Source organism: Gobio gobio (genome assembly GCF_949357685.1).
Source record: "Gobio gobio genome assembly, chromosome: 7".
NCBI classification, from domain to species: domain Eukaryota; kingdom Metazoa; phylum Chordata; class Actinopteri; order Cypriniformes; family Gobionidae; genus Gobio; species Gobio gobio.
In genome coordinates, this window is record NC_137103.1 from 43,497,149 (window position 1) to 43,522,488 (window position 25,340).

The 25,340-nt window shown below is 37.1% G+C and overlaps 1 protein-coding gene across 1 annotated transcript in view; it reads left to right on the forward strand.

Moving 5' to 3' along the window:
* cps1 (carbamoyl-phosphate synthase 1, mitochondrial) overlaps positions 1-5,046 on the forward strand; it is a gene marked incomplete at both ends in the record, with an annotated part of 64,287 nt that extends 59,241 nt beyond the window's left edge. The window contains 4 exons of the mRNA XM_079820713.1: positions 1,064-1,123; positions 1,288-1,400; positions 4,707-4,836; positions 4,918-5,046. Of these exons, the coding sequence (XP_079676839.1) occupies positions 1,064-1,123; positions 1,288-1,400; positions 4,707-4,836; positions 4,918-5,046 (432 nt within the window). The remainder of the gene's footprint in view (positions 1-1,063; positions 1,124-1,287; positions 1,401-4,706; positions 4,837-4,917) is intronic.
* Positions 5,047-25,340: the final 20,294 nt, after the last annotated feature.

The window sequence follows — 25,340 nt, forward strand, 5'->3', positions numbered from 1 at the left end:
AGTCAGGCTGAAAATGTGTTATGTGTATATTCAATGTCCTGCTCGGATCTGATCCAAACTTTTTCCTCATCAACTGTGAAGCCACAAATCGCAAACATTGATTATCCATAAATGAGTACTAAAATAAGAAAGGAGGTGCAGAACAGATTGAATTTATTGCATGTAAATCTCCCTGAAGCTGCACGTGAACATTTAACGGTCCCGAAGAGGCGAATACACAATCACATATATTCTCTATAATCACATATATTCACATGATATGCATCCTGAATCACCCTGTTACAGTGTTTTATGTTCTTGCAGTACTCCTGTTTTCGTTTCAGCGAGTTTCACGTGATTGAGAATCATAGTAAAATGTCTTTCCAAATTCGGCTAGTGCGACACAACCTCAAGATGTATTAAACAGGCTCCAAAATGCAAAATGCTTAAAATACAAATCACTTAATAGTTACGATCTGATCTGTTTCCACAAATGGTTTTCTATAGGCAACATGTTTTTGTGATTCATTTTCCGTGGGTGTAACTGTGTGATGTTCACACATCATTATAAGCCTCGACTATGACACTGGAATTCAGAGGCTTCGTTTTATGTTTTGATGTAATATCATCATCAACATGCCCTCTTTCATTTCCATGCCCTCTTTTCATTCATTTCTCTCTCAGATGTTTACGATTCATGCCCACTCTCAGCGTGGAAATCAAATATCTTGTCAGGGTCATTGACGATGCTCAGACAGCATTGTGTTCTAATGGAGTCTCGGGTATGAATGAGAGCATGAAATTCCCATTCGAAACAAACCTCCGGATTCTGTAGACGCTACCTGCCTGATGGCCGTAGCTGGGGACTGAAGATCTGACGTACTTTTTAAAGCCTGATTACCAGCACGTGGTTAAGTCTCCGTGAACACAGTGCTGAGCTATTGATCTGGAAGTGCTCAGAGGAAGACTTTCTTCTAGAAATAGTCTCCTGCTCTGTGCCTCACCTTTTGGCTTTTATCTTTTTTTCTGTCCGGCTATCTTTTTCTTCCTGCTTTCTTATTTTTATTTATTTATTTGTCTTTAGCATTCATTCAGGCCTAACTTCCTGTCCACTGCTCATCAGCTTCATGAGGAGGGCTTCAAGGTGAGTCATTTCCATTCACTTACTTTGTTGAATTCAATATACAATTGTTTTTACTGTTGTGAACAAATACAACAGTTGTTGACACACTTTAGTAGTCTTTTTCTTAGCTGAATTACATTTCACTTGAATAAAGAACAAATCTGCTTCTATTGTCCTGTCTTTAGCTTTATGCCACAGAGGGTACGTCAGCTTGGCTTAATGCTAATGATGTTCCAACAATCCCAGTTGCTTGGCCAAGCCATGAAACTAATAACACACCCTTACCAAGCATCAGCAGGTGAGTACTTTTGAGTCTTTTATTAGCACTATAAATTGATTAAATATTTATAAAAGATATATATTATTAATTTATTATTATTGTTATTATTGATTGTCATAAATTTATTTCACAAATAAAGCTCCTTTAATGGGTAACTTCAGTGATTTAGCATTAGGCTTTGTATCAGTAGAAACCTGGTAGTATATGCAAATGATGGTACTTTCCCCCCTCATATCCCCCTGAGAAGAGAGAATTATGCATTTTATTTCAGGAAAAATTCCTCCGATGACGCAAATATCGTCATTTTGCATCATCGGAGGATTTTTTGGCCAGAGGCTAAAGACTACAGTCACTAGATGGAGCTGTTCCGCGTGTTATCAACCCGTCCATAGGGGAGAGATCTCACACACAGAATGTAAGACACAGACGGCCGCACGGACAATCATAATAACGGAGCGCAGTGCAGAGTAAAGTGAGTGTTTCAACTTTTCAATGAATTCCTGTGATAGTTTAGCTTCCATATGCGATCTGAAAACGTGCCAGACTGGCGCTTACCTCCGCTCTGCTCAGCTCTTCGTGATGAATGAAATCTGACACTGCTGCGTCTGTGCCGTGACTTTCGTTCGGCTCACTCACACTTTATTGAAAAGACACGTTCAGTTTTTAATTTTAGTGTTTATTCTCTAACTGAACTAAATGATTGTATTACTATGAAGATCAAAACGACGGTGTACAGAGTGGCCTCGTAGGGCAGCGGAGCAAGTGCATTCTGGGAGTTGTTGTCTTTCATCCACATGAGACAAAAATACATTTGCTGTCTTTTCTCAGTCTAGAAGGCACCAAATTCAAAAATAATTTCACATTTCTACTGCATAAATTACCCAGTTTAAATACAAAGCTTAATGCTAAATCACTGAAGTTACCCTTTAAGCAAAATATGTTTTTTTTTTTTTTTTAATGGCTAATGCATATACAGTACCGTTCAAAAGTAAGAAATAACTTATGCTCACCATGGCTGCATTTATTTGATCAATACAGTGAAAACATTTATATTTTGAAATATTATTACTATTTAAAATGTTTTCATTTTAAAATGTAATGTATTCTTGTGATGCAAAGCTGTATTTTCAGCATCATTACTCCAGTCTTCAGTGTCACTTGATCCTTCAGAAATCATTCTAATATGCAAATTTTCTCAAAAGTTCTTATTATTATCAATGTTGAAAACAATAGTGCAAAATAACTTCTATTCGTGGAAACAGTGATCCATTTTTTTCAGGATTCTTTGATGAAAAGATAGTTCAAAAGAACACTTTAGAAGTATTTTGTAACATAATTAAATACAATTACTGTTCCTTTTGAACCATTAAATGTGTCCTTGATAGTATTCTCTTTAAAAAGTCCTACTGATCCCAAATGTTTAAACGTTAATATGTAATATTTATATTGGCATTAAATTGATTCAATTATGATCCAGCCAGTTATGCTGCTGAAAAACGTAGTTAGGATAACTAACTACTTTGAATTACAGTGGTATTGCATAATACTGAAAATGATTATTGGCTTTGTTTAGTGGAAACATTTAGCTGTGACAGTCATTGACCTGCTGTTATGAGGCCAAGCCTGTCAACAGAGGATCTAGTCAGTCACCTTTTATGCATTTAGGCATCTTTGGGCTAGATTTACTAAACGGGGCAAATTAGTGTGGGAGTACATAACCACTAGCCTGACGTCGTCATACGGATTCTAGTCAGAATATGAGTCTGATACTGCTCCATTGGGCTGTGATTATGAGGCATGTTTCAACCAAACCAGGAAAGAAAATGCCTCTGAACTCAATTGGATAGTAAGTGATGTGTTTAGCGATGCATAGTTGTCAACAAACAGAACAGAACAGAACTGCCCGCACGCTGGAAGAAGTAGAAGAAGAAGCCGGTGTTGTAAAAAGAATTAAAGGATACACGGTGTACTTACCAACACGATCATCATTTTTGAGAGAAATAGTAAAGGTGAAGGCATATACAAACAAATTCTCAGTTTAGGATTAGAACGAATTCAACCCAAGCGCTCTTTGGTGACGTGGATGGTTACGTTACTGTTGATCATCTGTCCATCATCGTATAAAGCCCGCCCTGACAATTTGATTGGTTCGAGCATAGTTGCTCCACAGCGGATCAAGTCCAGACCGAACATCCTGACCTCAAATGTTGTGGGCGGGGCTAAATTCGGCTGGCATCCAGGCTACAAAACCACAAAAGTGCCGATGGGAGTGGAAAGTTATCTGTGTGATCTACTGACGACGCGCAAATTAAAGAACACAAACACAGCCGGATCATTTCCATAATGACCAATGCAATCTACAAAAATAGTGTCTGGTTTAAGACATACTTTTTTGGCCAGTAAATAATGCCGCAAATACCGTAAATTGACGAGCGTAAACCTTAGTAAATCACCTTGCTTGATTTATTTAAATACTCTCCTCCCATAAACTTTGTGTCTGAAAGGGAAACTCCTGCTAAGTTACTCCTTTCCTACTAATTTAGAAACTCCTCCTAAATAATCCGAAAGCATAATCCTATTATTGCAAATGCAATAATGTCCGCCGCCAAAATAACCCTGTCCATGCCTTTTTAGCGCTATTTTTTTCACCGCGTGTCTTTAGTAAATCCTGATAGTAAATATGCCAAAAGAGTGTTTGCATTGGCGGAAGCTGAAAGTAAATCTGGCCCTTTGTGTCACATATGTTAGCATTCTGCACTGGTGCACGGCTCTGTCGAAGCAAAATGCCTTCAGACACTGCATACCGAGATACAAGTATGTTGCCCTCAAGGGTTGCAGTAAAAGATGTTTACTAAAGTCGGATCACAGATTCAGCTAATCACATAACTAATCAGAATATATTCAATAAATAAAGAATTTCCAAGGCACTCAAATGGTGTAGAAAAAGTTAAAAAGCCTTTAATTTATCATGGCTTAATCTTATAAAAACAGGTGACAAGTACACCTACGCATTGCGGCTTAAAGCCTTCGTCAGGGTGTGAATCAGAATATATTATTTAAGACTTGTCTAGTTTGAATATTTTATTAACATTTTTGTTACTTAGTATAAAGGCATATACCCTAAATAATGAATAAAATTTTTAAAAAATGGTTAAAATCATGCACACTTGCAAGAGAATCAAGTTATATCAGTAGCCTAATACAAACTGCTTTATTTTACATTTGAATCGGTTGCCTCATGGGGACCAAAAATGACTAAGTATACCTTTTTAAAGTTTGTAAAATGTTTATAATGTATCACTCTTTGCATTATGCTCTAAATAGGCTTATCATTGAAGGACACATTGACCTAGTGGTCAATTTACCGAATAACAACACCAAGTTTCTCAAGGACAACTTCCAGATCCGGAGAATGGCGGTGGATTACGGAGTACCTCTTATAACAAACTTCCAGGTCAGCCTTGTCTCTTCAATGTATCATGAATGTATCATAATTTTGATTCTAGTATTAAAGACCCATTTCCCTTTTCTACAGGTAGTAAAGCTATTTGCAGAAGCCATTAGGTATTCCAGTGATTTGGATGCCACCAGCCTGTTCCACTACCGCCAACGTGAACCTAGACTGTCGGAGAGCTCCGCTTCATGGTTAACTCGTAACCTCTAAATGGGAAACTCAAAAGTTACCTGAGGTGGCGTTATCCATCCATTGGGGGCCAGTTGAACTGTTACAAGTGTTTTAACAAACATGAATCTAACTAGACGGGCTCAACAGTAAGGGTTTTTCTGCTGGCTCAGTCAGGACAGTAGTTCAGGTCTCATTGGCCACACTTCTTTAGTGTTGTCAAAAATACAGACACTGAAATTAAAAAAATGTGATGCTTTGAACGCTGTTGAGTTGAATCGTAAACACCTCTGATTGCCCATTGTGTTCACGCGCTTATCGGATATGTCTTTGATTTGGCTACAATGATCAACGCACAGGAGCGATTGAAAGCACACAGAAGTGTTTGAAAGTGAAAAACTCCTGTGTGTATCTGTGTAAGCGCTTGGGGAAGAGTGTCATTGATGGATTACAACATGTTTTTGAAGCACTTTGCATTGTAGCCAATCACAGACATATTTGATAAGCGCGTGAGTACAATGGCCAATCAGAGGTGTTTACGATACCGCTTAACAGCGCTTAAAGTGTCACATTTTTTAAATTTCAGTACAGACTTGGTACAGAAGTGACAACACTACACTTCTTTACTAACTTTTTTATATTTATATAATTTTACATAATTGAATTGAATTTACTATAATTATACTACCGGTCAACTGGTTTTTAATGTTTGTGAAAGATTTATTTGATCAAAAATGCAATAGAAACCGTAATATTGTGTTCATACTGATTTTAAAATGTAATTTATTCCTGTGATGGCAAAGCTGAATGATTTTCAGCAACCTCCAGTCTTCAATGTCGCATGATCCTTCAGAAATCATTCTAATGTGCTGATTTGGTCCTTAAACATTTATTATTGTTATTATGGCATATGCATATGTGTGTGTGTGTATATATATATACACATATATATATACATACAAGTATAAATTCATATCAACACACTTTTGCAGGAAAACATTACTGATCGTCCTTAATGTTGAGCCCTGCTACTGTTATTGGCACAATTACAAATATTTATCAATGTTTGTCCACTTCTCTTGAAACTGCGTATATTCAATGTCTACCTTGTCTTGACAAACAGACCAAGACAAGGCTAACTATCCTTAAATATAACCATACTGCTTGTATTCAAAATCTAGCGGGCTGGCACATGAGCGGAGACCGAATCAAAGCTTTCTGGCTGTTCTTAACACTCAGCACTGTCTGTTCAATGTACCAAAGAGCGAGAAACTGCTGCTCTCAGCACACAATAGAGATTAAACAAAAAGAAAATGATTTCTATGAATGTGTCCATATTTGTGCCCGTCTTACCATAGTGAGAGTGGAGGAAACATCTAGACTTCATTCCTCAATAAATATAAACAAACATTGCAGAAAGTTATTTTACGCTAGAGCAGATCTTCAAGAACAGGTCATCTATAATTAACATGTTTAGTGAGATGGAGTGTCCAATAAAAAGACCCAAAATATTCATGCACCATTTCATAGCCTTTAATTTTGTGCTTTAATTCAAAATGTTTAATCTAAACCACAAACAGTTCATATCACTGAGATAAATTAATGGATTTCAGGGCAATACACATTTACAGCAGCTTCTTAATCAATGGAATGTTATTTATTCATTTGCTCTAGCCTCAAACTAATGTCATTCATGAGTGAAACATTTGAAGCTTCTTGGGAGATTCCTCATTCAGCTTTATTAGTCTGCCAGTAATAGAAATATCAAGCACTTTACTCCGCACGCACGCATTATGTTTATCACTTAAACATCACTTAAACTCTGTGCTAATTGGAAAAAGCTAATATTATGACCAAACAGCCCACTGAAGTGTTACGCATTATCTAGTGGTCTAGATATTGATGCCACAATTAAATCCCAACACATCTGTGTTTGTGTGGGAGCAAAGTACGATACATGTCACAGCTCATAGCGAAGAGAGATTGCAGAAAGGAAGAAACTAAACAGAAATGGTGAAAAAGAGCAGTAGAGAGTGTTTTTTTATAGTGCTGTAGACAAACAGAAACCAGAGTAATATATTTTTTCACACATCACACAAAGAGACAGTTCACCTCATAATGGAAATTTTGAAGATTCTGCAAAGTTTTTCTTTTTGTGTTTCACACACACACACACACACACACACACACACACACACACACAAAGAAAAACAGTTTGTATCAACATGATGATGAGTAAAGATACATTTTTTATTTTTTGGTTGAACTGTTCCTTAAATGCACATTCCTATAAGAGTCTCCGATGAAGCAGTTACAGACTGAATCGTTGAGTTCTTTAGATCAGCGGGAATCACAGATCTGGCACAAAGGCATTTGTAACACCAGCAGGCAGATGGCACCTTATGCCAGCCAGATGAGGGGGCACCCATGTGGCAGCGATAGAGTTCATATTTAAGCCATTTCATATTGGCTAATGGCCATTCATTTACAGCAGGGCATGTTAAGGCATTATGCTGAATATGCCCATTTTGACCCTGATGCTATTTTGCAGCTGTTGGATCAAACCAGCTCCGTGCTGTACATCTACACAAATGGATGAAAAGCTGGATTTTTATCGTATTGTAGGATATATTGATGAAACAAACAGCCTAATGCAGGATGTGTGCAGTCTAAACATGCAGCAGTGCAAACAGGTTTTATTTCTGTTCATTATCATGCCCAGATGGAATCTCGATTTTGTTGTTTTGGATTTTTTTTTTATTTTGAGGGCAAAATTGTAATGTGCGATTTATTTAAACATGGTTAAATGAGGCTGAAAGTATTAAAATTAAACTAGCCAAAAAAACGGAGGATGTGTAGGATCAGGAGAATGATGGCTGTGATAATTCTGCAATATATATATATATATATATATATATATATATAATTTTTTTTTATAAATCTGCTTTTTAGCACTGAAATCCAGTTATTTTTGAAGCAGCGTTGCACCAAATAAATCAATTATATTTTATATGCATAAGTTGTTTGGCACCCTTAAACATCCCGACATTGATAGGGACATCCCGATAGGCTTGTTACAGTGGTGTGTGGTGGTGTTTTAAAATGAGGAGGTAAAGTCTCCCCACATTTTTTTAATATATCAAATGTAAATTTATGTCCCTGTTACACTTAATTTTCCTGGTCAAATAAACATTACATAGTTAGTGTAAAAATACAAAAGAGAATTGTATTTGGTCTCTTTTTTATGTAATGTTCTATTTATTCATTGCCTCCTCTCATGTGACTTCCCCATTAATTCTCAATTAGCCCATTAAACTCACCGCACACTTTGGGGGGTCTGTAAAAAGTCAATGGGCCCAGGGGAGGCAAGCCTCTTGCTGTAACTTCACCTGTCCTGCGGCTGGCGCTGTTGGACAGTGTTACTTTATAAAACAGTAAGTGCAAATAGCCCATCTTGTTGGCAGAGGCTATGCTAACTCAACCCACTGACGTCTGTTTGGACCAGACAAAATTACTGAAGACGCTGAATTCCCAACAGTAGCAATAGAGTAGAGGTAGGGCGTGTGGCAGAAAGTTTTGACAAAAATCGACCCGAGTTTGAATCCGCCTTTTGCTAAAATCGCTCTACTCCCTTTTCCCATCACATATCGGATTGTAAAGGCATTTATTTTCAATAAAAAAATAACAAAATATTCGAAAAGTGGAAACGTGTTTAATAATAAAGTGTTTATCGGTTAGGGTTAGGTGTAGGGAGGGCTTTATTGTCCCAATGAGGCAGCATTCATTTAATATTTTAAAAATATATAGTAATTTACTCTATTTTATTATTGTATAACATTTAATGTACAACAACACTGAAGTGCAGATAGTATCTGCCACTAACTGCCATTTACACTTATTGCAAATAAAATACTGCTATTTTTACATAGTGTAAATATAATCTATTGCTATTTAAACAAGTGTAAATAGCATATCTCACTAAGAGAATATGCTATTTTGCGCTTAGTGTAAATAGCATCTAGCCGCTGCCTTTATAAAAACTAGTGACTTTTACTCTTTTTAATGTCTTGCACAAAAAATATTATCGTCAGTTTATAAAATTAAGGCTGAACGACTATTTTAACAAGGTCTTTAATACTTTTCTGGGCCTCGAAAGTGGTGATTATCTGTGTGGGGTTTCATCAAAAATACCTTCATTTGTGTTCCGAAGATGAATGAAGGTCTTACGGGTTTGCAACGACATGGGTGAGTAAATGACGGATTTTTTGGGGTAAACTAGCCCTTTAAAGTTAACAAATGGAAGCTTATTGTAAAGCGATACCTTCATTTTGTGTATGAAACTGTCTGTATGATTGACTCGTGTAATGAATGATCAGAACATGTAGTGAGGGAAAAGTGCATTTCCTGTTCAATCATTAGTGCAGGTTTAGACTTGTTCTAGATCTGCCTCAGGCTAATTTCTTATGTGCTCTGGGTTAGAAGAACAGAGCAGCCACACAGCTCAAGTAAATTCTCCAAAGAATCAAATGATCCAAATTTGTTTAAAGTGCAAAGCGCTCTGTTTACCTTGTAAAGACTTTGAAGGGGTCTTGCTGTGTTCTTTAAGCAAATGGAGGTTAATTTGTTTTAGTCAGGGGCTCTGATTAAGTTCTTTACAGATGGCAGGACTGCACCGATAGCATCCTTTTTCACAGACCTGTCTACATCCATTAAGACAAAGGACGGGACAAAGCGTGTCGTCGTAGAGCCCGTGAGGCATAGTCTGCAGACTCAAAAACAAGTTGAACTCAAATCCCAGTCTGAACCTAATAGGCCAAGCCAATTTCAATACATCCTACAGAAAAATCCCTGTATTTCCACGCAAGGATAATACGTTATAGCATCTCTCACGTTGTCAGACTCTTTTATTTTTACTTTTATTACTTAAAAAAATGCTTTAGAACAATCCAACTGCGCAATACTACCCTAAGTACTTATTTTTAATAAGGTATGTCACAAAAAAGACTTTTTTGCCCACATAAATGTTCTATCGCCTCTGGCTGTTGTGCAGCAGGCTAGCAGCTAAACTGTTGCAGAACCGGCGTGTAGTGTAGAGACTTGCGGGCCCTGAGGGGCACTTGGTACATCGTTGCTGACAACAGTGTCAAAATGGATCCTTAACCCTCTTCATATTATTACCACTCGAAAATGAAAAGCGATAGAGGGAGAACAGAAGCGAGAAAAGCTGCCGAACATAATTACCACGACGCATAATGGCGCACGTGATATTTTCCCCGCCATGCGAAACCTCTCTGAGGATTCCAATGTGCCTTGATATTCCGTTTGCTGTGAGAACTTTTAATTATACATGAATGAGTTTTAGTGCTGCCTCTCGGTGAGGACCTCCGAGATTAGAACGCTGTATGCCGAGCTTCCAGGGGTCATGATTAGCTAGTCACACAAGGCTGAACGTTTGATTGAATTTAGCCAGGAAAATTAAATGTTGAAATTTGATAGGGCAGAGATTACTGTACAAGAAACTTACACAAGGCCATCAGGAGAGCGGTGTATACTTTTAAGGGAATTGAATCAGAGTTGCTTCTAACCCTCTGAGGGTCGGCAGAATATTATAAAAAGCAGAGTAACATTGATTAGAGTGATATTAGATTGATGCTGATGCACTGTACCGTGGTACATGTGACCTAAAAGCTCTTTAATGGGATGGAGAGTGCATTCCCCCTACCTAGAAGTCTCTTTAGGTTCAGAAGGAATGAAAGACATCATGTAAAATGTGTTAGTATGGCTATCAGTACAGCCCCAAGATATTGCTATGAGAAGCCAGAGATTAAGAGACTTGCTTTATATATGTGCGTGTGTGTGTGTGAGTGATTGAATGTGGTCCAGTTGCACATGGAGATGTAGACTTTGCCTCGGGTTGGAGATTGCACTGCCATTCATCTGCATATGCCAGAGGCAAGGAATACATTTTTCATCTCTATTTGACATTCTTTGGATACTGCAGTTTAGGTAATTTGGATCATACGGGCGATGTAATTGTAATATTTCCATTTAATATGTGAAGTCATGTCACGTCACTTCACATCCATTAATTCATGTTGTGGCTTTTCATTTTTTCTTGACAGCCTATAGATATCATATTTACATATATTGCATATATATATTTATCTCTCTTTCTGTCTCTCTCTCACACACATGCTGTTTTCATGTTTTATGGGGACTTTTCATAGACATTATGATTTTTATACTCTACAAACTGTATATTCTTTCCCCCTACACTAACTAAAACTACCAAGCAAAGAAAACTTTCGGCATTTTTACATTTTCAAAAAACATCACGTATGATTTAGAAGCTGTTTTCCTCACGGGGACCAAAAAATGTCCCCACAAGGATTTTGGATATTGCCATCTTTGTGGGACATTTTGTCCTCATAATGCAGGGTTTACCAGGACACACACACACACACTTAAATTATTATGTACTTAATCAGAACCCCTGACTAAAATAAATTATTAATTGTAATAATTATTAATTGGTTTGCTTAAAGGCATAACATGTAATTTTCGCCTCTAGAGGTCGCTTATTGCAAAACAAAGGTGAAGCTTGATGACACCTTGATTTCACGGAATCACAGAATACTATGAGACACTTGTTGCACACTACAGTAAGTTAGATCGATATTATGTATGGCAAAACATGGTACTCGTGGTAAAGAAAATAATGAGATTTAAACAATAACACTAACTGTGTTGAGCTATATTATAATGATTTGTTTTCCGTCGATGAATAGATCCAGACAGTTGCTAACCTGTCTAATAAAACATAATATATTAAAGCATCTTTGGTGTTTCCACAAAATAAAACCGAAAACCGAGGGTAATGTGGGTATGATGTCATTGACAGGCGACACACGTCCAGGTTAAAATGTCTTAATTCTCTGGATTTAAACATTCTTGGAAACATTTGGGATAAGTCAACAAAATACACTGAACTCAAAGATCTAAGACTGTACACAATGTACACAAAAGACAGATACGCTGCACCGATTCTTTCCGAAAACACTCGAGCTTGTGCAGGCGTGCAGTGGGCGGTGCTAAAGAATCATGAGCATGTGCGCACACACACAATACATCATGGCATTATCCGTGGATAACTTTCGATTCACTATACGTTCCTGTTGTCTACATTATATGCACTTAAGCGCCAATTGCCAACAAAACACAGACATTTGATGCGGTTTCACTCACCGCTTGTGGAAGCTGAACAAGGTTATCTTTCTCTCACAACCAGAAACACACTTCTTAAAGGGTTAGTTCACCCAAAAATGAAAATTCTGTCATTAATTACTTACCCTCATGTCGTTTGACACCCGTAAGACCTCCGTTCGTCTTCGGAACACAAATTAAGATATTTTAGTTGAAATCTGATGGCTCTGAAAGGCCTCCATTGGCACAATGCACGGTTCACTCTCAAGACCCTTAAAAGGTAAATGGTTCTACAATAACTTTATGAATCGGCAAAAACACGGCCTCATGAAGCTTCGAAGCGTTATGAATCAGTGAGTCGAATCATGATTCGGATCGCGTGTCAAACCGCCAAACTGCTGAAATTTGGCGATCTAAACTGCTGATTCGACTCACTGATTCATAACGTTTCGAAGCTTCATGAGGCCGTGTTTGTTGATTTGTTGATTTCATGGTCTAAAAACAAAATAAATGACCAAGCCGATGCCGACGGTTTCCGTAACCCAAACGAAGCTCGTTGATGGACGTGCTCTTGCTCTTGCTCTCGCTCGGGTTGACGTGCACGTGCTCATCTGGGAGAAGTGCCCATACAAGCAATTCCGCCCTTTATGAAGTCATGCCGGGCCATACTCAAAAAAAAAAAAAACTTTTTGAAACTTGTTTGAATCCTGAAGGAGTGTATTTGGCACAGAAATACTCCGTCATATGTCCAACTCGTGTTTTTTGTTTTGTTTTGTTTTTTGCCATGTTCAGCATGAGAATCCAACTCTTCAACAGTAAAAAAAGTCAGAATGCATGAAATAGCAATAGACCCCCCTTGAAGTTGAATGGCCTGAAATCAGTTTGAGAAGGACTGCAGAAAAAAGACCCAGATGACTGTAATTGCATCTCTTTTTTTGCCATTTTTAACCCTCCTTTAGTACGGATGAGTGAAAACCTCACCGCAGGTGGGAACAAATTGAGCTGAAGCTCATTAAGAAAAGTGTCGTGACGGTGGTGATCTAACCTTCAGCCGTCTCTCAAAGGATTTCAGAGGCGGCCGGGCAGCTGCAGTCTTCTCTGTCCCTGTGCCGATCGAGTGTGCCGACTCAGCCATACTGAATAATGCACGGCACCTGCCTGGGCTGAAGGAGGCCTGCTGTGTACTGGAGAAAGAAAAAAACGGCCCGCTAATTGACATTGGTTTCTCATGCTGTGCTAATGAATAATCCATGGGGCAGAGATGAGGCACACTGAGTGCCGTCCTGTGAGGTGTGCGCTGGTATCTTCAAGAGAGGTTAACAGATAAATGATGGGTGTTTTAAGTGCCATCTGATTTATCAGCCATTATGTTCCTGGATTTCTTTACATCGGATGAAAGAGATGTCAGGGAAAGGAGACGCACAATTTCTTTAGTGAAATTACAGAATGCGTTTTCCATGTTTAACTCATGACATTACCATGATAGTTGTCATTACACTGAAAGAATCCCGGGCCATTAATATGCTTGGGCTTAATCTCTAATAATAGGGTATTTTCTATAATAGGGTTTTTTTTTCTACACCTTTTGATGTTTAAATGTTTTGCATAACACTGTAAACATTTTTGGTAGCACTTTACTTGAAGCCTTTATGTATAATGCATTTTATCAAACATACTCCAATAATCTGCTTTATTTATATCTATAATTCGGTAACACTTATAATGCATTAGCCTATATATAAAGGCTTCAAGTAAAAAGCATTTTTAATGCATTAAGTGTGCCTTCTAATGCATTGTATGATCTCATTAATAATTGTAACCACAGTTATAATAATATAATATAATTTTTACAAGCTGTTCTAAAAAAAAATGAATATTTTGTTATATATAAATATATATATAACAAAATATTCATTATTTTTTTAGAACAGCTTGTAAAAATTATATTCATTTATTAAATAATATTGAATTATATTATATTATTGCTTCTGTTTGTCTTATTTCAGACTTTACCATATTACCATAAATACCATAAATTGTGGATAAATGTAATAATAAAGAATAAGATGTTTCCAAACTTTTGGCTTGTTGTGCAGGCTCTGGTCCAACAGGTGGTCAATAATGGAACAATGCAAAATGTGAGCAAATTTAGTTAATGTAACATTATCGTTGGTTTATAGGAGCCACTATCATACTTGGAACAAAATTGGTCACCGTCTTGAGAGCAGTTCCTCTTCATGTTTGTAGTGATCTGGCAGATTTGCCTCCAACAGAGCACAGAAGGAAAGGAAATTCCTTTTTTTCCTGCTATCTATCAGTTCCTGTAAAACACATGGGTAAAAGGTAAGATATCCTTTAGTTTTGATGAAATATTTTTATTTGATTTGCTGGGTCCAATTATACTGGGAGTGCAGAATTATTAGGCACGTTGATTTTCTGATCATATTTTTTTTCCAGGCACATTTGACCAATTCCAAACCACAGTAATCCTAATAACTACTATTGATTTAGTATTTAATAATGTATAAGTGATATATAATTGTTCATGAAGGCTGGAAATGAAAATCACCTTATATTCAGGTGTGCAGAATTATTAGGCATGTTTTCTTTTACAGATAAATTGAGCCAAAAAAGAGATTTAACTCAGACTGAAAAGTCAAAAAGTATTAAATGCCCATGAGAAGGAAGTAATACTAATGCAATACTAGACATTGCAGTTAAGGCATGACCATTGGACAGTGAAATGCTCGTTGGGTCAGCAGGGTCAGACAAAAACATGTGGCGGAGAAAAGACACCTGTTAACTGCAAAAGAATTAAGAATTAAGGTGAAGAATTAAGGGTGAAACCATCAGGAAGCCTTTAGTCTCCAGCGCCACCATTTTTCAAAGCTGCAACCTACCTGGAGTCTCCAGAAGTGCAAGGTGTCAGGATCTCAGAGACTTCAGTTAGGTAAAGAATCCTAAAAAATGACCCCCACTAGATAAGAATCACAAGCTGAAGTGTTGTAAAATACATGAAGAAGGTTTTTTTATAGGCTTTATGGACAGATAGGTTGAGAATGACTCTTGAAGGACCAGCACCACATCTTCTAGTACCACTGTTTGAAGAATTCATCTTCCAGAATCTGGCAGTACGTTTTGGGAGTTCATTTTTAGGCCATCTCTGCAAAACGGACTTCAGGATGGACTAAAATGAACTCCCAAAACGTACTGCCAGATTCTGGAAGATGAATTCTTCAAACAGTGGTACTAGAGGATGTGGTGCTGGTCCTTCAAGAGTCACTCTCAACCTATAAAACCTATAAAGCCTATAAAAAAGCAGGCTTCATGTATTTTACAACACTTCAGCTTGTGATTCTTATTTAGTGGGGGTCATTTTTTAGGATTCTTTACCTAACTGAAGTCTCTGAGATCCTGACACCTTGCACTTCTGGAGACTCCAGGTAGGTTGCAGCTTTGAAAAATGGTGGCGCTGGAGACTAAAGGCTTCCTGATGGTTTCACACTTAATTCTTCACCTTAATTCTTAATTCTTTTGCAGTTAACAGGTGTCTTTTCTCCACCACATGTTTTTGGCTGACCCAATGAGCATTTCACTGTCCAATGGTCACGCCTTAACTGCAATGTCTAGTATTGCATTAGTATTGCATCCTTCTCATGGGCATTTAATAATTTTTGACTTTTCAGTCTGAGTTAAATCTCTTTTTTGGCTCAATTTATCTGTAAAAGAAAACATGCCTAATAATTCTGCACACCTGAATATAAGGTGATTTTCATTTCCAGCCTTCATGAACAATTATATATCACTTATACATTATTAAATACTAAATTAATAGTAGTTATTAGGATTACTGTGGTTTGGAATTGGTCAAATGAGCCTGGAAAAAAAATATGATCAGAAAATCAACGTGCCTAATAATTCTGCACTCCCTGTACCTTTCTAATTTATGTGTTGTATAGTATAGCTCATAGTATAGCTCATAGTACTAGAGCCAAGTATTTGACATGCTCAAAGGCCTACGGTACTATATTCTTCTACACAATGCTAATTGCAAATAATAGGGTAAAACGAAGCTAAAGGCGCACTGGGCAAATTTGACTTTTTTCTCTTTTAAACCATAAGATGGCACAATTCAGCTCAGCACTTTTCTTAACAGCCGCCTTTGAGGATGCACATGGAAATTTGGCTGATCCTTGACGCAATCGCCGACACGACAGCAGTTAATTCTGAGCTATTGCGTTTGTATAAGAAAAATATCTATATTTAATATATTAAATATAGCGCTCCAGCGTATGATGTAGGACAATCCGGTGAGAATATACTAGTTCTTGCGAGAACCAAGTTTTGTTTGACTTCCGCGTTTGTCATCAGAACTTGCGCTATGCCTGCGTCCTACGTCATACGCTGGAACGCCAGTGTCTTGTGAACATGTGTACAATAGTTAGTGGAAGTTAGAGATTACAGTTTGTAAAGTTTTAAAAACGGATATTTTTCTTACACAAACACATAGCTTCGCTTTAGAAGGCCTTTATTACACCCCCGTGAGTAAATCATGGGCTAATTTTCTTTTTTGGGTGAACTATCCCTTTAATGCAATAGTTTTTCAATAATGGAAGAATATGTAAAAATATGGTATTTGGGGTAAAAAGTGCCACCTGCTGTTGGGGCGAAAGGACCAATAATTCACTTGATGATACATAGATGGCTGACTTTTTCTATTTGTTGACATGGTTAGATGGTAATTTTCATATATTAAGTTGGGTGTAACTTTTTTTGTGTAAAATGAACATATTTTAATGAAAGGAGCCTATATTTATTTATCAAAATAAACCGAATAGCTAAAGTGAATGTTTTGAACAAGTATTAACTTATACATTATTTAAAAACATAAGCCTATTATTTTAGCTAACATATTTGTATAAATAAATACTAAATTGTGCATTTTGTCCTATATGGTGAGCCTTTTACCCACCATGTGTGGGCTAAAAGGCCCACCTTGCACCTTATACATTTATAAGATTTTTTTAAACGAACAAACCAACCAACCACTTTTATGATTTATTTCCACACAAAATCTGCTGATCCATCAATGTTCAATAAAAGCAATTTTTTCTGCAATCATACACTATATTGGGAGTAGTAAAAAACACATTTTTCTTAAGGTGTTGTACCCTTAAATGCACCTAACCATATAATCAGATCAAGTGATCAGTTTAGAACCACTAATCGGATGCTCATAAAATATATTCACCCTGTATACAGTAAAAGTGCAATAATATGATCGATTTATTTTATTGCCATTCAAAGAACCATATTTTGTCAGATGAATAACAGGCTGTTTATAATGCATCTTCAATATAAGCAATCAGTCTGGAAAGCGAACGTCAAACACACATTTTATCCTGTGCATTATTACCCACAATAGGTGCTGATGTAGACAAACAAGCAAGAAACAGCTGTATACGAGCATGTTTAAATCACTGCAGAAGCCAATGTGCTGCACACAAAGACAAGCCATTTATGTCTGTTATTGTAAATTGATGCCGCTCACAGCTTGGTTTCATACTTGTCCGCTTTCTAATTCACTTCTTATTCTCTCTGTGCTCTTATCTAAAATTACAGTTCAAAATTACTGTCTCTTATGAAGAATTGAAACCCCTAATTAGTCATACCTTGTCTTAGAAAACCAGAAATGTAACTCAACAATTTCCCTGTCATATTTTCTTTGAAGACTCAAAAAACCCAAAATGAGCCACTCTGCATTTCGTACAACAAAACTGCCTGTAGTTTTACTTCCCTTGTTTTATGAAAATATAAATAATTAGACATAACTAAGAAAAGTGATTAGTATTCCAGTGGCAGTAAGACTCCAGTACTTACTGCAGTTAAACTCAAAATTGTTTTTAAAGTAAAATTCAACAATGCACAAGGCCCTGAGAGTAGAGACTTCCTTTTTTGGATTAAAAACACCTAAAATGATGCTACATTGTTAATAGTGGCTACACTCAATAATATAATAGTTTTACTAAAGGTATATGTATAACGTTTCGCCCTCTAACGGTTAAAACAAAAATGAATGAAAATGAATTTTGCAGAAGAGCATTGTTTTGGTTGTGCTTCAGCTCCGAGCGACTGAGCGGATGAATAACGACCCTTCACAATAGATAATGCTTTACAATGAACAGTTAGAGAGCTACATATAGCAGTTTATCTGTTCAATAAAATACCTTACTCACCCGTTGAGTAATTAAAATATCATCTCCCATATTGCTTTTACAACATTTCAAATCCCTCAGTTCTTGCTATCTCCAAAAAGCCAATCCAGTGTTGTCGCGTTCTCTTTTTTCCCAGCAGACTATCCTCTGTTTAGCATTTTTTTTATTAAATGAGTGATTCCCCGGAGGTTTGAAATGTAGCATGCTCCATGTCAACATTTCTTGCTCATTGTGACAACTAACCTATGACGTAACCTAACTCCCACACCATACTGTGCAAAGTGCAAAGTAGCTAGAACAACTTTTCTATATTTACGGATATGGCGAGGCACGCATAGATATGGAAGCTTGTTTCCACCACAGAATAAAACATTTTATAAAAGATCATTGTGACTTTTTATCTCACAATTGGCAGTTATAAAGTCAGAATTGCGAGATATAAAGTCACAATTGCGAATTTATATTTCCCAATTCAGACTTTTTAAACTCACATCTTTCTGACTTTATAAAGCAACTTTATATCACACAATTCTGAGAAAAAAGTCAGAATTGTGAGATAAAAAGCAATTAACTTTTTTATTTTTTATTCTGTGGTGGAAACACGCTTCCACAAACAGGAGAATGATAAATGTTGTTAATTTTTAAAGTAAATGAAGACAGAATTTAAGACAGACATTGAATTTTGTGTAGACTACTCTTTTTAACTGTACTGCAGAAGATGAAAATACAAACATCAAGATTGAGAATGTGTATACTGTTTTTGTATTGCACTTACAGATAGAAAAACTGTCAGAAAGAGCTGTTCTGTTTCTCCGGGGAATGAAAGTGTGGCTTATACCGTGGGTTCAGAAGGGGACTTTCCCTCCTCCTCTTCTCACCTGTTCTTCTCTACAGGCTGTTTTCCTACAACTGTGGCACTTGATGAACTGTGCCAGCTAATAGAGTGGGGCGGAAAATCAATACCTGAACTACAACATTCTCGAGCCGCTTCCCAGTCCCAGTCAGGTGTGAGACCCCCCTGCTTCCAGACATGCACCCTGTGCTCTCTTTCCTAATAATTATCTCACTGTTGTTTTCAAATGGAGGTTTTTTATTCGTTCTTAGTTGCAACATCTTTCTCTAAGATGTAATCAGATATTCAAGACCAAATGTAAAACATTGTATAATACAGCCTTTTTAGTCCTTTTCGCAGATCCGTGTGAACGGGGATCGTTGTCGTCTTTTTAGTACATCGTTGCCATGTAAACATACCCTTAAATGCTTGTTTGAACTGTTTTAACTGAAAGCAACTTGCACTGGCATATCTTAAAATATGTAGGGTAGAGTGGGGGAAAATTCTCCCATGGGGTAAAATGCCCCCCTACTGTTTTTCCCAAAATAACCACTAGATACAATCAAGATAAGTTGTTGTTGCTATGGACTACTTTGACCAGAGTGATGTAGAAGTTTTCACTGCGAAGCTTACACTTGTACCTGAGAGAAAACGGATTTTGCGTTAAGTGATATAATTTTTAGCAGTAAGAAAAAAAGTTTTTTAAAGCTTGCTGTTTTGTAGAACATCACTGTTTTATATCATATGAGAAGAGCAAGGCCTATGGTTAGTGTACTTAAAATATAAAATTAAATATATTTTCAGAATGACATAACTTTTTTTCAAACCCCCAGGGAGCATCACTTCCAACTATCATAAATACAGTATACCATGTTCTGAACATTACATTCTTTATTTTTCCATCTAACTAGGTGGTTGAATAAAAATATTTGGACTTTATATTTAAAAATTACCTTACATTAGCATCAGCTAGCTAGTTAGCCAGCCAGGTAGCATCAGCTAACAATATTTTTCAAAATGGTTCATTAATAATATTCATATTTATCTACTGTTATTTTGGCTTGTCTTTTTAATTTTAAGCTAAAACATGCTTGTACTCTGATTTTGCTGTAAACTTATAAAGCAAATTGCTTTGTCAGAGTGGGGGCATTTTACCCCACCCCTTGGTACAAATGTAATTTTTGTTAAAAATCTAATAACATGACAACTCTGGACATGATCCTGGCTTAATCTAAGCCCTGTCTGTGAAACCAGGTCTAAGAATCTTTCATTGTAAAAACTATTGTTTAGCTTAAAGGGATAGTTCACCCAAAAAATGAAAATTTACATTTACCCATTGACTGGCCTAGTATTTTTTCCATGCTATGGAAGTCAATGGTTACCGTCAACTGTTTGGTTACCAGCATTCTTCAAAATATCTTCTTTGTGTTCAACAGAAGAAAAAAAACTCCTACAGGTTTGGAACAACTTGGGTGAACTATCCCTTTGAGGATTGAAGCTGTAGACAATTTACTTGGTTTTGAGAACCAAGGAACAGAGCTATAGCTCAAAATATTCTGCACTCACGTACTTGGACTATTAGATTTGTCTCATTGTGCAAATATTTCCATGACTGCTCTCTTTCAGGCACTCTCTACATGTATATCATTTAAATCCTCACATACATGGTGTTCATTATGCAAAGTTTATCTAATGTGTGTCTTATTCTGCACATTTCTCTCTCGCATAAGAATGGATTTGATACCTTACGTTGCTTGTGTTCTGAAATGTTTTCTACAAACTCCAGTGTGCATATATTGCCTTCATTTGCATGTTTTCATTTTGCTAGACATTTTCAGAGAGAGGGAAACAAGATGCTTACAGGCTGAGTATTTTTCCTCTGTGACTTTTAGTTAAACATCAGCCCACATTCAATTCTCTTTGCTGTGCTGTGCTGTTTTTTTCTCTCACGTTATCTCGGTCCTTTCTCACAGAATCCTGCTCCTTTGCATCTCTTTTTAACAAACACCCACTGAGCTTCACATCTTAGTTTAAAATATTAATTATATTTAAGATAAAATATGAAAGTTTCCAAAGTTTTTTCTTCTTCTCAGAACTGAAAGTAAACCTCATATGATGTGCTCATATTCAGTGTGGAATAAATGCAAATATATATTTTTTGTATTTTATTTAAAGGCCTTGTGGCCTTTATTTTACACAATAGTAGAAACTGACAGGAATATAATGACATTGTACAGAGCCCCTAAGGGATATGGTGGCGAAAAATGTTTGGGATGGAAGGAAAAGATCATTTTAAAATCTCACCCGGTAGTATATTCGAATGATCGTGCTCCAACCCCCCCACACCCCCCTCATATCCCCCTAAGACAAGAGATTTATGTATTTTATGTCTGGAAAAAAGCCTCAGATAACGCAAATATCGTAATTTTCCGTCATCTGAGGCTTTTTAGGCCAGAGGCTAGAGACTACAGCCAGTAGTAGGAGCTCCGCATGTATTCAACCCGCCCATAGGGGGTGGGATCTCACTCACTGAATGTAAATGCACACGGCAGCTCGGGCATTCATAACGGAGCAAAGTGAGTGTTTTCAATGAAGTTTAGCTTCCAGGCACGAACTGAAAACGCGGCAGACTGGACACGCACCGTGAATGACTGCGGCCGTGAATGAATGCCGTGCTTAGCTCAGCTCAGCTCTTTGCTCTCATGATGAATGAAATTTGACTCTGTTCGGCTCACATTTTTTTTGTCACATACAGCAAACATCTCCTCGCTATCCGCTAGCTGGCTTTCCCCTGAACACACTGTAAAAAAATGCAGTCCCTGTAGTCCGCGTAAGCTCCACAAACTGCAACCAAAAACAAATGTGGGCAGTCTGGACAACGAAGCATAACAAACAGTGCTCCAGCCAATAACTGACAAGAATGATTTGGGGGTGGTAATAAAAATATAACGGTTCATTATGTAAGGTCTATATACTCCACTGAAAACATAGTTATGTATATTATATTGCATAGAATAGGATATAGCCTAAATTTGTGCCATTACTTGTAACTATTATTTTATACTTGTATTATTTTTATGTGCCATTACTTGCCAAACTAAGTATAACCAGCAGAAGAGCAGTGATGTAAACTGAATTTGGTGACAGTACAGTGTGTAACAATGAAGTTATTGTATATTTTTCCAAGTAAAATAATTCATAAAAATTATCCAAAAGCACATTTTATCAAACTAAGTATTAGGCTATATTATGACCAGTAGGAGACAATTGATGTGTAAACTGTATTTAGGGACACTACAGTGTGTAACGCTGTTAATTACTATTTTTGTAATAGCACTTTTTGGGTTTTGCACTTTGCAGACGATCCCTTCAGACTCATCTACCACCTGCTAATAGAGATCAATTTAAATTATAAAGCTCGTTCTGAATAAAATTAAATTGTAGCTCGTTGTCTACGTTAAAGAGGTGTAATTTGTGTTTTAACAACATTTAGCTGACAAGTTATTTATCCGGGAAGTTCGAATCTGTGAATATATTGCCAACTTTACTGAACTCCTTGAACTAAGCACTGGGCGTATTTCTTTATACTTAAGTCAAAGTTCAAAATAAAACTCTATGAACCGCTCCATTGTTAAAGCAGCACTAGGTAGGTTTTGCTCTCGGGGTCCCCCTACAGTTGGGAAACAGTATTGTCCTCTACTACTGTCGTAAACTCTGTCATTCTACATCAGGGGATGCATCGCACGTGCATTTATTGACATGACAACCATGATAGCCCTGAACACTACAGGGGGAGTTCACATGCAGGTGTTCTGCTTGCATTGCGTGTGAAATGTCTTCATCCCAGGTAACGTTACAGTGGCATTTGTTTCAGCATGTCATATGAATATAATTTCATGGGTTTTATTTTTTTTCAAACCCCAAATGATCACGATGCTCACGTTTACAAGCCAGCGTCATTATAGTAGCTTAGTCTATTGGTTCCCGTTTTACAGAATCTATATGATACTTCAATTCAATGTTTGAGTGGTAGGTAATAACCATATATCGTCAATATTATAATATCAAGCTACCATAGATGAATCTGCAAATTTGAAAAATCGATTTGCATTATAGCTTGAGGCAAGACAAATAAACCAATATCACAGACATGTTATCCTAAAATATGATTTTGTACGTCTTATGTATTTACTTGCAAGAATGTAGCCCCTCCTCCTCCAGCTCACGCCAACGAGCAAATGCTGGCCCAATGTTGATCCTCGTCCTGCCTTTAATCCGATCACTTTCTCGTTTCCTCTTTTTGCTTTCCTCCGACAAAACCTTTGCTTTTTTATTTTTCTGTGCTGCTTCGGCCATGACTATAACATTCGGCAAACAAATGATAGTTGGGCTCGCACGTCCGAATTTAAGGAAGTGGGGATGCTGGTGGAAGTGACGTATATGCCGTAAAGCAGTCGAATTTTGTAGTTCTTTTTTTTCTCGGGTTACTACCCAAAACCTGAAGTTTAAAAGTACGACTAAAAACGAGACAGACCCCGTCAGGCTATGGCAGACGTGTCATTCAACCTATTGTAAGTCGATGTATCATCACAAGAGTCTTGAAAATATATTATAAAGGTTGAAAAGTCACCTAGTGCTGCTTTAACGTACTGAGCTGTTTAATGCGGGACTTTAAATAGGAAATAGCCTAGGTTTTGCGAGAGAACGCAATTAGCACACATACATCTGCAAGATGTCTGTTAAAGATCACTTCATCTGCAAAGCATCTATTGTTTTCAAACATATGATAGACCTCTTTAAGATGTTAGTTTTACATACATTCTCAATCATCAACATCTTAAAGACATTTTCTAAATTTCTATTTGACATCTTACAGGAAACGTCTATAGACGTATTGCAGATAAGCAAACACTCAAAAAAAATATGTCTTCCCGATGTCAAATTTCAAAAGTTTTTCAGAGGGAAAAAGATTTGAAAAAGATTTTTCACTTCCAACACAATTTTTTTTTTTCCACCACCATGTCCCTTTAGGGGCTCCATAGCATTGGGGCTGATAGGGCTGATTATGTCTCATGGGCTGCCAATATAAAATTCAACTTCTGCTTAAAGAGTGTGCCATTCATTTTATGACCCTACGTTGTATCATGACCTAAAAAGAGTATTGAGTACTGATCTCTTGCGAATCAGTTTAAACTCTCCAATTCAAGGAAATGATTCAAAACTCTGTTCGTACGTTATATTGGAGCAAATAAATTAAAATAATTAAATTATCCTTATGTTCATTTATATGGGGGGTGGAAGAAATGGGAGGGAAATTATATTACAGTGATTTTGCATGCCCCTGAGAAACTTTGGGTTCACTCAAAAAAAGTTAACTCAATGTTCCCCCTAGGATCTCTGTAGTTTAGTGAAAAACATTCCATCCATCCCAAAACTTTTTTTAACATCACCCAGCCCATTCTATTCATTGGGTCATGGGCCAACCAACATGTAGGTAATATTATTTATAAGGTTGTACACTCAAAGATGCCAACTCATGCTTTGGTACAGTATGTGCAGATCATCTTGAGCTTCCTCATGTTACTTTATACCACCTTTAACCTTAATAAACTAATGTTGTCATGATAAGCAAAAAACTTTCTCATTGCAGATGTAGCAGCTAATCAGTTAAGCTTGGCATCTCGCTGTTGTGGGGTGAGCTTTTGTAATCTGTTGAGTGAAGCTTAATAAAATGCGTGAGTGGAGAGGGGTGCTAAAGCCGGGCCTGTTGTTGATGGTTTTGTATATCCCTCTAAAGCCACTCAAGCAGGGTTGAGGGTGGGCTCACTTTCAATATTTATGAAATTGGCTCTGTGTGAAATTGGTTTTTGCCTAATGGATCCTTGCATGACTGCGCTCCTTAAAAGACACTGAAGTCACAAGAAAGGAGAGATGAAGAGAGCAACAGAGTTGAAGAGCGGGATAATATGAGAGGAGTGAAGAAACTGCGAAACCCTCGAACCCGGGCCTACTAAAAATATTAATACATTACACAAGAAAGATAGATAGAGAGAGAGAGAGAGAGAGAGAGAGAGAGAGAGAGTAAG